The sequence below is a fragment of the Podarcis cretensis genome (genome assembly GCF_951804945.1).
Source record: "Podarcis cretensis genome assembly, chromosome: 8".
In the NCBI taxonomy this organism is placed as follows: domain Eukaryota; kingdom Metazoa; phylum Chordata; class Lepidosauria; order Squamata; family Lacertidae; genus Podarcis; species Podarcis cretensis.
The window spans coordinates 87,352,418-87,367,936 of record NC_137177.1 but is presented as its reverse complement, the minus strand read 5'-3'; the positions used below and the strand labels follow the sequence as shown (position 1 = coordinate 87,367,936).

The following is a 15,519-nucleotide window of genomic DNA, read 5'->3' as shown; positions in this document are numbered from 1 at the left end:
CCTGGGATCAGGGATGCAGCAGAACCTGAGCACTGAGATACCCACCCAGGGAATGAATCTGTGAAAATGCAACATGTACTATTTCTCCAGATTTACACCAGAGGGTTGATTGATTGATTGATTGATTGATTGATTGATTGATTGTACCCCACCTCTTCCCTTGACACGGACCTCAAGGCTGCTTATAGATCAAAATAGGTAAAGGTAAAGGGACCCCTGACCATTAGGTCCAGTCGTGACCGACTCTGGGGTTGCGGCGCTCATCTCGCTTTATTGGCCAAGGGAGCTGGCGTACAGTTTCCGGGTCATGTGGCCAGCATGACTAAGCCGCTTCTGGTGAAACCAGAGCAGCGCACAGAAACGCCGTTTACCTTCCCGCCAGAGTGGTACCTATTTATCTATTTGCACTTTGACGTGCTTTTGAACTGCTAGGTTGGCAGGAGCTGGGACTGAGCAACCAGAGCTTACCCCGCTGTGGGGATTCGAATCGCCGACCTTCTGATCAGCGAGTCCTAGGCTCTGTGGTTTAACCCACAGTGCCACCCACGTCCCTTTATAGATCAAAATAAGAACAGCTTAAAAGACAGGGGGGAAATCATTTAAAAAAAACCTGTTTGGGAAGTCTTTAGCTGCCGGCAAAAGGACAGCAAGGAGGGAGCCAGTCTGGCTTCTCTAGGGAGGGAGTTCCAAAGTCTGGGAGCAGCCACCGAGAAGGCCCTCTCCTGCATCCCCACCAAGTGTGCCTGGGAGAGTGACAGGAAGGAGAGAAGGGACTCTCCCGAAGATCTCAAAACCCGGGCAGGTTCTTATGAGGGAACAGAGTCTTTCAGATAGCCTTGATTTAAGCCATATATAAGGACCAAGCCATATATTCCACCTGGGATATTGCTTATTCTTTGTGTGCTTCCTTTAGCCCATGGTTAAACAAAGAAATAACTATTCATAATTCAACCCGCCTGCCTGGACAAAGCAGGTCTCAGCCTAGGAGCAAAAATAAGAAGAAGCTTCCTTAGTATTTAGGTGGCCTTGTCCTATGCAGGCACTGAGCATCTCTCACAGGCGTGATGCCAGAAATCCTTATACCAACTGCATATGGTAGACTCATATTACAGGCTGATATTTACCTCTCAATGGTTCCCAAGCATTTTATTTCCATAAACTCACCCCTGCTGCCCCTACCCTCTAAAAAGGGTTATCCGGTATAGTAGTATTCACGACCGACTAAGAAAGATAAGCAGCAGCTGCAAATGAAATGTTGTTGTTGTTGTTTAGTCGTTTAGTCGTGTCCGACTCTTTGTGACCCCATGGACCAGAGCACACCAGGCCCTCCTGTCTTCCACTGCCTCCCGCTGTTTGGTCAAACTCATGCTGGTAGCTTTGAGAACACTGTCCAACCATCTCATCCTCTGTCGTCACCTTCTCCTTGTGCCCTCCATCTTTCCCAACATCAGGGTCTTTTCCAGGGAGTCTTCTCTTCTCATGAGGTGGCCAAAGTCTTGGAGCCTCAGCTTCATGATCTGTCCTTCCAGTGAGCACTCAGGGCTGATTTCCTTCAGAATGGATACGTTTGATCTTCTTGCAGTCCATGGGACTCTCAAGAGTCTCCTCCAACACCAGAATTCAAAAGCATCAATTCTCTGGTGATCAGCCTTCTTTATGATCCAGCTCTCACTTCCACACATCACTACTGGGAAAACCATAGCTTGAACTATATGGACCTTTGTTTGCAAGGTGATGTCTCTGCTTTTTAAACAGCCCCCCCCCCTTTCTCCTGCTGCGGCCACAGCACCTTCCCTGCCCCCACCCTGGAGCCTCCCTCAAAGTGAAGAAGGGTGAAAACCCATCGATTCTCTTGCTTCATTACCTGCCCAGAACATGCCAGCTTTCCAGCAGGAGATGCCTCAAGACACCAGCGCGCCCAGGCTCCAGCGAGAGGCGGAGAGAACATGTCAAACTCAGCAGCGCATGCCAGGATTTTAGCATTGCCAGCCTGCCCTGTATCGCCGCGAAGACGATGAAATACCTATGAAATGCCAACAGGTTGAATTGCTGGAAGATTTGGGCAGAAGGAGGTCTTGTTCACCAAACCACGTAGTTAAACTGGTCACTCCACAATGCACGCCATACATTTACTGGACACATTAAAAGGGGGTTCAGTGTTATCTGGATTAAATAGGGGTGCAAGTTTCTTTCTTGATGGGGTGGAGGAAGAGAGAGCTGTGAGGTCAACGCCAGTGAAATGAAACGCACATAACTTCCCAGACACACAGATTAAAAGGCTTCCTCCAAGCAGGTGTGTTGAATTATGAACGGTTATTTATTGGTTCGGGACGCAGGTGGCGCTGAGGGTAAAAGCCTCAGCGCCTAGGGCTTGCCGATCGAAAGGTCGGCGGTTCGAATCCCTGCGGTGGGGTGCGCTCCCGTCGTTCGGTCCCAGCGCCTGCCAACCTAGCAGTTCGAAAGCACCTCCGGGTGCAAGTAGATAAATAGGGACCGCTTACCGGCGGGAAGGTAAACGGCGTTTCCGTGTGCGGCTCTGGCTCGCCAGAGCAGCGATGTCACGCTGGCCACGTGACCCGGAAGTGTCTCCGGACAGCGCTGGCCCCTGGCCTCTTAAGTGAGATGGGCGCACAACCCCAGAGTCTGTCAAGACTGGCCCGTACGGGCAGGGGTACCTTTACCTTTTACCTATTTATTGGTTCAAAACCAATAGGTTTTAAATGTAAAGTTCTCCACTTAGACAGGAATAGAGAGATCCACAAATAGAATGTAGGGAGGGGAGACACCTGGTTTGACAGCAGTACATGTGAAAAGGATATAGGCGACCGTGTCTAAACACAGTACGTTTCTGAGCACAATTCAAAGTGTTGGTGCTGACCTTTAAAGCCCTAAACGGCCTCGGCCCATTATCCCTGAAGGAGCGCCTCCACCCCCATCATTCAGCCCGGACACCGAGGTCTAGCTCCGAGGGCCTTCTGGCGGTTCCCTCACTGCAAGAAGTGAGGTTACAGGGAACCAGACATAGGGCCTTCTCGATAGTGGCGCCTGCCCTGTGGAACGCCCTCCCATCAGATGTCAAAGGGATAAACAACTACAGTGGTATCTCAGGTTACATACGCTTCAGGTTACAGACTCCGCTAACCCAGAAATAGTGCTTCAGGTTAAGAACTTTGCTTCAGGATGAGAACAGAAATTGTGCTTCACGGCGTGGCGGCAGCAGGAGGCCCCATTAGCTAAAGTGGTGCTTCAGGTTAAGAACAGTTTCAGGTTAAGAACAGACCTCCGGAACGAATTAAGTACTTAACCCGAGATACCACTGTACCTGACATTTAGAAGACATCTGAAGGCAGCCCTGTTTAGGGAAGTTTTTAACGTGTGACATCTTTGTTGGAAGCCTCCCAGAGTGGCTGGGGAGGCCCAGCCAGATGGGCAAAGTGCAAATAAATTATTCTTATTCTTATGAAGAACCTCTTGATGGTATGAGCTGTTCTGCAGTGGACTCACTCGCAAGACGGTGACCTCTCCTTCGCTGGAGGTTTATAAAGATAGGTTGGCTGTCCATCTGTCAGGGATTCCTTAGCTGTGTTTCCTGCACCGCAGGCGGTTGGGCTAGATGGCCTTTGGGGTCCTGTCCAAATCTTGCAGTTCTATGATTCAGTTCTCTGATTCTATGCAGCGAACGAGATGCCACAACGCTGCAAAGCCAATTCAATTTGGCCGTGTGAAGATGTCACTGAGGGTTAACTGGAGAGAAAAGACAGCCAGTTGTCAACGAAGGAAGTGCATAATTTCACAAGAAGGACGTGGGGACCAAATGCTAAGAGTGCCTTTTTTTCTTTTTTGCACTGCCAGAAAAATTTATGAAAAGCTGTGAGTCATTTCAGCCCCGCTCTAGTTTCTGTGCTTCCCTGGGTGATGGTCTTCACGCCTCCGTGGTCATCTTGGACATAGATCTTCCTGGCAGCTTTCTCTGGCTTCTCTCGCTCACGGTGTGAGGTCCAGGAAGAGCCACAAAAGGGTTGCGAATATGACTTATGACATGATGACCACCTCCTGCAGCCGTCCAGACCCTTGACTGCCTTTATTCTTTATTCTATTTTATTGATTTGCAGACTACAGCCAAAAGTGCAAACGTAACAAAAAGGGCAAAAAGAGAGAAGGACAAAAGTACAAAGATAATAAAATCATAGAATTGTAGAGATGGAAAAAAGAGTCATCTAATCTGAACCTTGCAAAGCAGGAATCATAGTTAAAGATGCAACATAGCTCCAAAGGGATAATAAAGTATTAACTCACAAAATACTCCTTTAAAAAAAAAAAAAAAAAAAGATTTATAAAAATAAAAGTATTCTTCATCTGTGAGTTCCATCATTACTAAGAATAAAAAGTGGAATCTACACACGTATATCAAAACACTGTGATCATTCTTTTTTCTAAACAAAGGTTTTGAAAAATGTATTGAATTTTGCATAGCTCACTATCGCCACCTAGTGTCACATTTGTACATTGCTCTTTACAACACACTTTAAATGTTTTATTTGCAGCTGTGTAGATGTGTCCAAAGTTCTGTATATGCTTAAATGAGTCAGACATTTGCGTATGCTGGTGGCACTGAGTGACCATGTGCCTCAATATTTGTATAAGAAATAAAACCATGCCATATGAACGAACTTTCTTATGGTAAGAGCTGTTTGAAAGTGGAATGGACTCCCTTGGAAGGTGGTGAACTCTCCTTCATTTCAGTATTTTAATAAGTGGTTGGACATCTGTTAGGGATGCTTTAGCTGTGATTCCTGCATTGTGGGGAATAGGGCTAGACAATATTTGGGGTCCCTTTCAAATATGCAATTCTATGATTCTATTATATATAGCAAAAAAAAAGGCCAGTCGAACCCTGCCCTTTAGATACTTTGTTAATGAGATACCTTTTTAAGAAGGACCATTTGCAAACCCTTGGATACCAGCAATCCAAATTACGGTGGTACCTTGGTTCTCAAACGCCTTGGTACTCAAACAACTTGGAACCCAAACACTGCAAACCCAGAAGCAAGTGTTCTGGATTGCGAACTGTTTTCGGGAGCCGAACGTGCTCCGTTTTGAGTGTTACGCTGAGGTCTGTCTGTTTTTGCTGCTATTTTGCGTTTTTGTTTTTGCGCCTTTTTTGTTTTTGCGACTGTGTGGAACCCAGTTCAGCTAATGACTGATTGATTGTGTGACTGTAGTACGTCGTTTATTGCTTTCATTTTATGGATCAGTGGTCTTGTTAGATCATGGCGTGTGGGCTGGATCCAGCCAATCGCCTTCTAAATCCGGCCTGCGGATGGTCCGGGAATCAGCATGTTTTTACATGAGTAGAATGTGTCCTTTTATTAAAAATGCATCTCTGGGTTATTTGTGGGGCCTGCCTGGTGTTTTTACATGAGTAGAATGTGTGCTTTCATTGAAAATGCGTCTCTGGGTTATTTGTGGGGCATAGGAATTTGTTTATTCCCCCCCAAAAAAATACAGTCCGGCCCCCCCACAAGGTCTGAGGGACAGTGGACCGGCCCCCAGCTGAAAAAGTTTGCTGCATTAGATAGTAAAATTGACCCCTGCATTAGATAATAAAGTTCATGTTAAATGGCTGTTTTAGGGAATGTTTTTAAAAGTTTGGAATGGATTAATCCATTTTGCCTTACTTTCTATGGGAAAGCGCGCCTTGGTTTTGGAACGGACTTCCAGAACAGATTAAGTTTGACAACCAAGGTACCACTGCAATACCATGGTTCCCTTCATCTCCTCCCTGAAGCTCATAAACAACTTGCTACTCCCTGAGTAGGGCAGTATTTTAACTTTCCTTCCCCTTTCCTCCCTTGTCTTTGTCACCAGGTCAAGACTGGCAGATTTCCACACGAATTGCCAAGCCTCTTTCCAGTCACTGACCAGCTGCCCTGGGGACAATTACCAGGCTTGTCTTGGTTCCTACGCAGGCCTAATAGGTGAGTAGCATTAATAGGCTCATCCACACTGAAACTAATGCTGTGTTGAAACTGCTTCTTGTGTCTTTTATTTTTAATATTGGCAGTGTCCACATGACATCCCTTTTGTGATACATAGATAGCAGTCAAGTACAACATTCCTAGTTTTCCTAGAGTGGACATGCAAGGAGATATTTAGTCCAGCCAGTTGGAACTTCCTGTTTCCTCCTGGGCTGGGACAAACTTCCTTTAGCATGTGACTAGAGGTGGGTGTGACCTTACCTGTGCAGGTAACAAAAGCACAGGGTATGCAGCCCCTCTTCTTTCTTCTCTTTGCCTTCTCCGCTGCAAGACCAGCAGTTTTTTTTAGCTAGAAATGCTTTGTTGGCTTTTAGCCAACAGAGGACAAAGAGACTATCTCCATATGGGATAGTTCCACATGTATATACTCTGTAACTAAGTTTGCCTTCAGGGATCCATCTGTGAACTGAATGTGTGAGTAAACTTCTTCTATATAGTTTACACAAAATTGTGTCATGTCTATTCTTTTTAAGAGGAATATAAGGGAAATTACAAGAAATCTTATATTGAGAAGCTTAAACAAGCTTGTAACAAGCTAACTTCTGTGTGTTTAAAAGGGGAATGTAAAACTCTGCTAAGTTACAGAACTTGCTAGCGCAAGTTAGGAAGGATATTATTAAACAATATATCCTCTCCTGCCTCCCTGAACATTCCCACACCTTCCACGTCTACAGTTGGATTCCTCATTAAAACAGTGGTTTATACTCTCCCCACCCCACCCCCAAAATCAGATTTTACTCAGCCATGTATAATCTGGTACGGGAAGACAATCCAATATAGAATTGCATGTTACCCCATTGTGAATGTACTGAATGGGGCTGGCCCAAGGCATTTTGCCACTTGAGGCAAAACAGAGAAAGGCTTCCATCTGCCTCCCTGCCTCCTCTGCTCCTACCTGAGGCTACTAGAGGTGGGAAGCCCTGGCACACTGAAGGTGGCAAGGGAGAAAAAAAGGATGTCTGGATCTGCTGCCCCACCCCAGCAGTCCTCACCAAGGCTGATGGGTAGCCTGGCGCTGGAGCACATTGCGTGGGTGATTTTCCACATGTGGGGTGACGTTTTGTTAGTTGCCGTCCATCGCCACACACGCCAAGCCCAGGGCTGGCACACTAAGAGCCGCAGCAGAGTCTAAAATCAAGTCACAGCTTGTGCAGCAGAACAACATTAGGAATGTAGGTTCATGGACCTTTCTTATCCCAATTAGCTGCACACAGCAGCTGACCTCTTTCTGCCCCTCTTGCAATGAAAAGACCATCTGATGGGATGTGATAGCCTTCTTCAAATATCTCAAGGGCTGTCACACGGAAGATGGCGCAAGCTTGTTTTCTCCTGCTCTGGAGGGTAGGACTCAAACCAATGGATTCAAGTTACAAGAAAGGAGATTCTGACTAAACACCGGGAAGAACTTTCTGACAGTAGGAGCTGTTTACCAGTGGAATGGATTCCTTCAGGAGGTGGTGGAATCTTCTTCACTGGGCATTTTAAAGCAGAGCCTGGATGGCCATCTGTTGAGGATGCTTTAGTTGAGATTCCTGCATCGCAGGGGGTTGGACTAGATGACTCTCGGGGTCCCTGCAACGCAATTCCACAATTCTATGTTAAGTTAGTTTAAAATGCTCTGCTTGCAGATGCAAGGTCTCAGTCACGCATTGTTCCATGCAGGGATAATATCGGCAAAATAGTCTTGGGTAGAAAATACAGCCAGAGTCAGACATGTGGTCTAAGTGTAGAGGTAGCACATGGCAGAAAGGAGGAGGAAACAATATTGAGTCTATCTAGCAATACAATGTAGTCCTTAACCCCTTCATGTGCTAACTAGGAGTCGTGTGTAGTTCTGTTTGACTGCAATCTCTCATAATATCATGGGGCAGCCCAGAGCTGGGTCTCTGAGATACACACTGATGCTTAAATTGAACCCTGGGGGTCCAGTACCTGATGTGCGCTGGACAAATGGGGCAGGGTTTTGAGAAAGGAATTACAAAGACGGTGGCATTTGCCCCTCCCTCTGTATGTAGGGAGCGACACGGGTGGCGCTGTGGGTTAAACCACTGAGCCTAGGGCTCGCTGATCAGATGGTCGGTGGTTCAAATCCCCACGACGGGGTGAGCTCCCGTTGCTCGGTCCCTGCTCCTGCCAACCTAGCAGTTCAAAAGCACGTCAAGTGCAAGTAGATAAATAGGTACCGCTCTGGTGGGAAGGTAAACGGCAAATCTGTGCGCTGCTCTGGTTCGCCAGAAGCAGCTTAGTCATGATAGCCACATGACCCGGAAGCTATATGCCGGCTCCCTCGGCCAATAAAGCGAGATGAGCACCGCAACCCCAGAGTCGGCCACGACTGGACCTAATGGTCAGGGGTCCCTTTACCTTTACCTGTGTGTAGGAGGTGGCAGACTCAAGCTTTACCCTCTCCCTTCTTGGACAGGGTTGGACATGACACCCAACTATGTCGACTCCAGCACTGCCAACCTCGTCGTGTCCCCGTCGTGCTCCTGCCGGGGCAGTGGCAACATGGAGGAAGAGTGTGAGAAGTTCCTGAAGGACTTCATGGAAAACCCCTGCCTGCGTAAGTCATTCCATGGTCCCCAGAAGTTGGCCAGAGGGAGGTTAGGGCTGTTCTCAAACACCATGGAGCCTCATGCGTGTGTGTGTGTGTGTGTGTGTGTGTGTGTGTGAGGGGGAGAGAGAGAGAGTGCCACATGTAATGGTGGAGAGGGCTATTGATGGCTACTAACCATAATGTGATCAGACCAATGGCCCATCGAGTCCACTGTGAGAGCAAGATGCTGGTCTTGATGGGCCATTGGCCTGATCACGTTATGGTTAGTAGCCATCAATAGCCCTCTCCACCATTTCATACCGTGTGCCACTTTTGAAAAACTCGCAAGCAGGATCTGAGCACAAGAGTAGCTTCCAACTGTGGAGGCAGAGCTTAGCCTTCATGCATGGCTAGTAGTCCTCGCTAGCCCCCTCCTCCATGAATTTGCCACCCAGTTGGTTGCAGTTACCATCTCCTGTGGTTACATTCATTATATGGCATTCATGTGTGGCTGCAGAGCACTTGCAGGAAGCAATGGGCAGGTCAGAGAGGGGTGGGTCCCCAACCAGGAAGCCTGACAGGAAAGGGCATGGAGGTGATGTCAAGGAGGAGCTTTCATTGTTCCTTCAGTAAAGCTGTCTGTTTCCCTCTCCAGGAAATGCCATCCAGGCTTTTGGCAACGGCACGGACCGGCCTCTCCCGCCGATTCAACACATCACCTTGCCGCCCAAGATGGAGACATCAACATATGACGCCAATGACAGCAACACCATCTACGACACAGGTGTGACCACCACTTCAGCCTCCATCCAGGTAAGTCCTATGAGAAGGCATCCCTGCATCCCTTCATGGCGACTCAAGAGCACAGGTTTGCTTTGCAGGTGTTCTGGTCCTGTGGATTATCCGAGAGGCGAGGTGCAAGTCCAGTCCATGGTCAAGGTGCAACATGGAGGCAGTCCGTAGTAGCAGAAGCTGGGTGCAGGGCAGGGAGTCGGGTGAAGTCAGGAACAGGCTTGCAAGCAGGGAGCCAGGGTGGGACAGGAGCTCAGGAAGGAAAGCAGGACAGGGTTCAGGCAGGAACTGGCAACCAACAATGTTGCTCCCGCAACTTGGGACTGGGGCTGACTGGCTTTTATCTGCCCCGAGGCATAGGGCGGCCCCGATCCTCTGGTGACTCGCCTCTCCTGGCCTGGAAGTAAGCACTCCTCCTGCGGGAACTTAGTTCCCTCCGCCTCTCTGCCCTGAGCCTCTGCAGCTCAGGAGAGGCTGGAGGGTTACCGGACCCAGAGGCAACCTCAGCTTCCTCTGACGGGGCTGAGAGTGGAGCACCTGCAGGCAATGGGTCCTCCATCACCTCAGGAGCCAGAGCAGACTCAGCTGATGCCTGCACCTGAGGACCCAGCACAGGTGAGGACACTTCAGGCTCATGCCCCAGCCCCAGCTCAGCTGTTCTGGAGGCGGGGCATGCTGTGCAGACTGCGATCCCTCAGGTTCAGCATCCGAGTCCGAATCCCAGGCCATCACAGCAGGTCACAGAGTGTGGAGTCTGAAAGGCCCAGCCTTCCTTCCTCAGAGGATGGGGTATATGGCCAGTCCCACCAACTCAACTTTCCATTCATTTTCTTGTTGCTTGTGTAAGTTTTAGCTCCAAAAAGCAGCTGATAAAGGGGGTCAGCTCACGGAAGGTGACAGTGGGGGGCACAGGGAGGCAGAGCAGACACGCTCATGGTCAGTCTGCCTCCGAGGAGGGTCATTCGAGCAGCTGAAGGACTTGGAGATGTTTAACCTGGAGAAGAGAAGACTGAGAGATGAGATGACAGCTACCTTTAAATATCTAAAGGGCTGCCACATGGAAGATGGAACAAGCTTGTTTTCTCCTGCTCAAAAGCCTAGGAGCCAAACCAATGAATTCAAAAGACAAGAGGTTCTAACTAAACATTAGGAAGAGTTTTCTGAGGGTAAGAGCTGTTCAACCGTGGAACTGATGCCCTCGGAAGGTAGTGGATTCTCCTTTAATGGAGGTTTTGTTTTTGTTAAAGAAATGATCTTCATTTGGGGGGGGGGGGTTAAGTTGAGGTTGAGATGCTTTAGTTGAGATTCCTGCATTGTTGGGAGCTGGCCTTGATGACCTTTGTGTCCCTTCCAACTCTAGAGGTTTATAATAACCATATATACTCGAGTATAAGCCAACTTTTTCAGTACATTTTTTTATGCTGAAAAAGCCCCCCTTGGCTTATACTCGAGTGAGGCGGGCAGCAGTGGCGGAGGGATGAGCAGCCCCAAAGGGCTGCTTTCGGGCTGCTCATTCCTCCTCCGCCACTGCCGCCACCACCAGGTTTGTGGTGTGGTGAACCAGCTTATACTCAAGTCCATAAGTTTTTCCAGTTTTTTGTGCTAAAATTAGGTGCCTCGGCTTTTATTTGGTCGGCTTATACTCAAGTATCTTGGGAGAAAAGCAATGACAAACCTAGACAGCATGTTAAAAAGCAGAGACATCACCTTGCCAACAAAGGTCCGTATAGTTTAAGCTATGGTTTTCCCAGTAGTGATGTATGGAAGTGAGAGCTGGACCATAAAGAAGGCTGATCGCCAAAGAATGGATGCTTTTGAATTCTGGTGCTGGAGGAGACTCTTGAGAGTCCCATGGACTGCAAGAAGATCAAACCTATCCATTCCTAAGGAAATCAGCCCTGAGTACTCACTGGAAGGACAGATCGTGAAGCTGAGGCTCCAATACTTTGGCCACCTCATGAGAAGAGAAGACTCCCTGGAAAAGACCCTGATGTTGGGAAAGATGGAGGGCACAAGGAGAAGGGGACGACAGAGGATGAGATGGCTGGACAGTGTTCTCGAAGCTACCAGCATGAGTTTGACCAAACTGCGGGAGGCAGTGGAAGACAGAAGTGCCTGGTGTGCTCTGGTCCATGGGGTCTCAAAGAGGCGGACACGACTAAATGACTAAACAACAACAACATACTCAAGTATATACGGTATATGACCTGGGAAAGTGATGGACTCTCCTTCATCAGAGGTTTCTGAATAGATACTGGGTGGGCATCGGTCAGAGTGTCTTTGCCTATGATTTCTGCATCGCAAAGGGCTAGACTACATGAACCTTGGTCTCCCTTCCTACATGACAGTTCTGATTCTGTGATTCAAGCCATGCTTGCACAAGACTTGAGGGAGCAGCAGGAGGCCTTGCCACATGGCCGTTTCAGTGAGCCCCTCGCCAAAGAGCGCATTCCCATGTGTGTGGAGACACAATGCCTGCTTGCACCCCCCCCAGCCCACCTGCGAGACAACTCTCTGCTGAAGCCCTTCCTCCTCTCCCGGTGGTCTTGTTGGCCATTTGGATCCCCTCCTCAGCTCAGCGAGCAGATGCAAAAGGCAGCAATGTCACCCTTGGGCAGCCTCTAATTAGATCCGGCATGCCTGAGAAATTACATCTTATGCTTCTCGTTACCGCCGCATGAGACAATCAGCGGCTCAATTTCATGCTAGAGTTGCATCGCATCAGAGGCCCGGTGCTCCGTTTGCGGGCACCTCTACTCGCGACAGAACCTCTTCCCCCCCCCCCCCACGGCAAGTGGGGGATAGGACAGAACGTTTTCCTCTCCATTAGCACATCCTCAGTCCCATTGACTGATTCGCTGCCTGCCCTGGAACAAGGGACATTCATTACCCAAGCCTGGGGTCAAATCTGGACAACCTTTGTTACATCTTGCTCAGCCAAAAAAAAAAATCTTTTGGTGCGGTAGTTGACAAAGACCAGCTCCAAACTGTACGACCCCCCCTCCCCCCCAAAAAAAGACCTAGAGTGCCCTATTTTAGAATTTGTCTGGAGGTTTAGACTTGGTGGCTCAGTCAGTAGAGCATGAGACTCTTAATCTCAGGGACTGCAATTCTAAGGTTCTAGGGTATGTACCCCATAATATGCACTCAGTGCTGGATTCAGGTGCACTTTTTGGGGTAGCTTAGTGAAATATCCTCAGAGTGGAGAGTGGATTTCATGCTCTTTATTCAGCTCATAGTGGTGAGGAGGAATGGAAGTTCCCCCAGAATGTCTGCTTTATATACATTATTTACACAATGGGCCCCACATGATTGGCTAATTCTGGGATTCTCCTGTAGGCCAATCATGTTGTAGATTCACTTCCACTTGGAGCTGGATTGGGTAGCTCCTGTGGACCAATCAGACTGCTGCATTCTGGATCCTATTGTTCTAGGACCAATCAGACTGCTGCATACTGAATCTTATTGTTCTAGGACCAATCAGGCTGCTGCATTTTGGATCCTATTCAACTCAGTACATAACACTTAGAAGCCTTTGTACACCAATATAGATAGCCTCTGTTTATCAGTATATCAGCGCACCAGTTTCCATCCCTTCTCTTCCAAAAACTGTGAAAATTTATTTCAAAAAAATTATGCACCGCCCGATTGTTAAAAGAAAAGAAAAAAACCACACACCTCAAATTGGTGTACAAAAAAAAGATAAAGCAATAAAATAATCACTAAGAAAAATAACAAGAATAATTGAAAATTTCAAATGCTACTGGGTCAAGTTCAAGGTGTTCGATTAGTATCCAAAGCCATTAATAACTTGGGACCAGTCTACCTGCGAGGTCACCTTGCCCATATGCACCCACTTGGCTGCTTCTATCGGTGGAAATACAGTGGTACCTCAGGTTACGTACTTAATTCGTTCCGGAGGTCCGTACTTAACCTGAAACTGTTCTTAACCTGAAGCACCACTTTAGCTAATGGGGCCTCCTGCTGCTGCCGTGCCGCCGGAGCACGATTTCTGTTCTCATCCTGAAGCAAAGTTCTTAACCTGAGGTACTATTTCTAATAATAATAATAATAATAATAATAATAATAATAATAATAATTTATTATTTATACCCCGCCCATCTGGCTGGGCCTCCCCAGCCACTCTGGGCGGCTTCCATAGAAACCAAAAATACAGTAAAATATCACACGTTAAAAACTTCCCTGAACAAGGCTGCCTTAAGATGTCTTCTGAATGTCAGGTAGTTGTTTATCGCTTTGACATCTGCTGGAAGGGCGTTCCACAGTGCGGGTGCCACTACCGAGAAGGCCCTCTGCCTGGTTCCCTGTAGCTTTGCTTCTTGCAATGAGGGAACCGCCAGAAGGCTCTCGGCGCTGGCCAGAAGAGGACTGGAAGAAATTCAAGGATTACTTACAAAAACATTGTAAACTATATGAGTGCTAAGAAGGATGAGAGATTTGAAAACAACAGGGCCCCATAAAGTTAGTTGAAAAGATTATGAGAAGGAGTGAATTTTATGAGAAAAATAAATTTTGAATAAATATTGTGTTAAAATTAGATATCTAAGACCTAGATAAAAAATATTCAAAGTTAGGGACAAAATATTGGAAATATGTACAATAAGAATGGAAATAAGGTGATAAGTTGCTGGCCAAAGTTTTATAAATTTGGAACGCAGGAGCGCGAGATGTGAGGAAGTCCAAAGATGAAGAAAACATGGGTACTACAAGATGTTAAATTTTATGTGTGTGTTTTTTTTGTCTATTCTTTGTTTATTCTGTCTTTTCTCTATTGTATTAACAAAACTCTTAATAAAAAATCTTTATAAAAAACAAACAAACAAAAGGCCCTCGGCGCTGGACCTATTTCTAGGTTAGCGGAGTCTGTAACCTGAAGCATATGTAACCTGAAGTGTATGTAACCCAAGGTACCACTGTACCACGATTACAGGTGTCGCATAAGAGCCATCCTGCTTTCATTAGAATCATAGAATTGTATTGCTGGAGGGGACCACAAGAGCCATTTATTCCAACCCTCTGGAATGCAGGAATCGAACTCGCTCTTTGAGTGTGGCATCTTTTCGGCAAACTGCTTTGAGATTTTTATTTTATTTTATTTTTACAAACCAGTGGTGTATAAACATTAGGAGACAAATATGCTAAATAAGCAATTTAATAATATTAAGCATGGGGGTCCTTCCTCAGCTAGATGATTTGCTTCCATACAGTCTTTTTATTCTATCCTAATACCAGCATCCCAGGGACGCGGGTGGTGCTGTGGGTTAAACCCCAGAGCCTAGGGCTTGCCAATCAGAAGGTCGGTGGTTCGAATCCCCGCCACGGGGTGAGCTCCTGTTGCTCGGTCCCTGCTCCTGCCAACCTAGCAGTTCGAAAGCACCTCAGAATGCAAGTAGATAAATAGGTACCGCTCCGGCAGGAAGGTAAATGGCGTTTCCGTGCGCTGCTCTGGTTCGCCAGAAGCATCATAGTCATGCTGGCCACATGACCCAGAAGCTGTACGACGGCTCCCTCGGCCAGTAAAGCGAGATGAGCACCGCAACCCCAGAGTCGGTCACGACTGGACCTAATGGTCAGGGGTCCCTTTACCTTTACCTTTAATACCAGCTTCCCACTCCCAAGACACAGGCAGACTTTGGTAATCTTTTGTAATATGGCGCCCTTGCAAGGCCAAAATTTGGCACCCCCAAATGGACCTTCTCAGTGATGGATCTTCTCAATTTTGCACCCCTTCGACTTGGCATGCTGTGTAGCAGAACCGCTGTCCAAGATCTAGACATTCATGAAGAAGCAGCAATGTTGGTGCAATGAAATCTCTTCTCTTTTTCTCTTCTCTCCCCCCTCATTAAAAAAAGGAAAGGGCAGGAGACTCCCAGGGAGCTAAACGTGGGGGCCCTTCTTGTTCCCTCTCCAAATCTCTTCTGGCAGTTGGAGTGTGAAGAATTGCATGTAAAGAGGCGAAATATTTAAGCAAACAGATAGCATCCAAGCCTCCCGCCTCCCCAGCTGAGTAATTGCCAGCTTGTGATGAGCATGAGAATTTGTCCATTGCCCTTGGGCCGCCGCCTCACAAGGACATCAAGCCCCGGAGTTCTACACACATGGATCCAGGGGGGCCAGGCATGGGTGTCACAG

The 15,519-nt window shown here is 47.5% G+C and overlaps 1 protein-coding gene across 2 annotated transcripts in view; it reads left to right on the top strand.

The window, feature by feature from the left end:
• GFRA2 (GDNF family receptor alpha 2) overlaps positions 1 to 15,519 on the top strand; it is a 432,056-nt gene that overhangs the window by 67,048 nt on the left and 349,489 nt on the right. Inside the window, exons 5-7 of one of the 2 annotated variants that reach the window (XM_079987537.1) lie at positions 5,869 to 5,978; positions 8,461 to 8,601; positions 9,230 to 9,489. In XM_079987537.1, coding sequence (XP_079843663.1) covers positions 5,869 to 5,978; positions 8,461 to 8,601; positions 9,230 to 9,489 — 511 coding nt within the window. The remainder of the gene's footprint in view (positions 1 to 5,868; positions 5,979 to 8,460; positions 8,602 to 9,229; positions 9,490 to 15,519) is intronic. The other variant, XM_079987536.1, reaches the window with a different exon arrangement.